At 39.1% G+C, this 1203-nt stretch overlaps 1 protein-coding gene across 1 annotated transcript; it reads left to right on the forward strand.

Moving 5' to 3' along the window:
• The first annotated feature begins 478 nt into the window (after window positions 1-478).
• On the forward strand, window positions 479-1203 carry LOC130945731 (uncharacterized). The gene is made up of 2 exons (XM_057874438.1): window positions 479-680; window positions 793-1203. Exons 1-2 carry the CDS (start codon window positions 479-481, stop codon window positions 1074-1076), a joined length of 486 nt encoding a protein of 161 aa, XP_057730421.1. The 3' UTR covers window positions 1077-1203.

Here is a 1203-nt window from a genome sequence, read left to right on the forward strand (position 1 = left end):
TGCTTCTTTGTTACAATGTTCTAAGTTCTACGTCGTTCTTCTAAGTTCTACGTCGTTCTACGTTGTTGTTCTAAGTTCTCCTGTTATTGTTGTTGATTTTTGGGGGTTTATTCCGTAGATTCGGGGGTGTATACTGCTTAACCTTGTAATGTGGCTTGATATTGAAGCATGGTTGAGTGATCTGACTAATATCTATACGCATGTATCTGAATAATATCTATGGGTGTATCTCACTGTTATCAATGAGTGTATCTTGCTGATATCTTTGGGTGTATCTGAATCATATATATGGGTGTATCTTACTGTTATCAATGGGTGTATCTTATTGTTATTAATGGGTGTATCTGACTCATATATATATGGGTGTATCTTACTGTTATCTTTGGGTGTATTGTTCGTTTCAGAGAAAATGGCAGCAAGAAACCAAACAAAAGACCTTAAGTGTGCCACACATCTCCTGAGTGATAAGTTCAAAAACATGACTGAGGAGAAGAAGGCAATTGTGAGGGATCTTGGATTCGGTGGGTTGATGCACATCCCACCACTAAGGGTGGATCACCAACTCTTAAGGGAGCTGGCAAACAACTTCAAACTTGGGGAGAACAAACTGAAGACAGGATATGGTTCTTTCCAAATAACACCAAGAAAAATAGGTCATGCACTTGGCATCAATGCAACAGGTAACTAGTTTAAAATTATAGGTGTATATTAAGTTGTTGCTTGGGTCTATATAAGTTGATGCTTGGGTGTTTTTGAACCGACTTGGATACTTTGTTGTCTTCCTTTTTGTAGGAGATCTATTTCCAGAGAAAGTTGAGTATAAGAAACTTTCTGATGATGACAAAATAATTTATAGAAGATTCCAGGGTAAGACCCTCAAAAGTCTTACTGATGAAATGATAGAAATCGGCGTTGGCAACGAAGAGGAACGCCTGATGTTCAAGAGGATATTCATCCTCTACATACAGATGACGTTCCTTTTGCCAACGACGATAAACAAAATATCGCCCGTGCACCTGGCCCCAATTTTTAAGATGGACGGCATATCAGAGAGAAACTGGGGGGGCATGTTTTGACCTTCATGGTCAAGGGCATCACAGACTACCAGGAGAAGAAGAAGAAATCAATTAATGGCTGCCTCTTCGCCCTCATGATAATCTACTTTCATCTTTCAAAAAACAAAGGCAAAAACAGGACTCAAAG

Source organism: Arachis stenosperma, chromosome 8 (assembly GCF_014773155.1).
Source record: "Arachis stenosperma cultivar V10309 chromosome 8, arast.V10309.gnm1.PFL2, whole genome shotgun sequence".
NCBI classification, from domain to species: domain Eukaryota; kingdom Viridiplantae; phylum Streptophyta; class Magnoliopsida; order Fabales; family Fabaceae; genus Arachis; species Arachis stenosperma.

What these genes read in the sequence shown, in the direction of transcription:
- LOC130945731 (XM_057874438.1), top strand. Translation starts at nt 479, where the DNA reads ATGACTGAGGAGAAGAAGGCAATTGTGAGGGATCTTGGATTCGGTGGG. An exon ending in ACTTGGCATCAATGCAACAG is followed by an intron (nt 681 to 792) that starts GTAACTAGTTTA and finishes TCCTTTTTGTAG; the next exon opens with GAGATCTATTTCCAGAGAAA.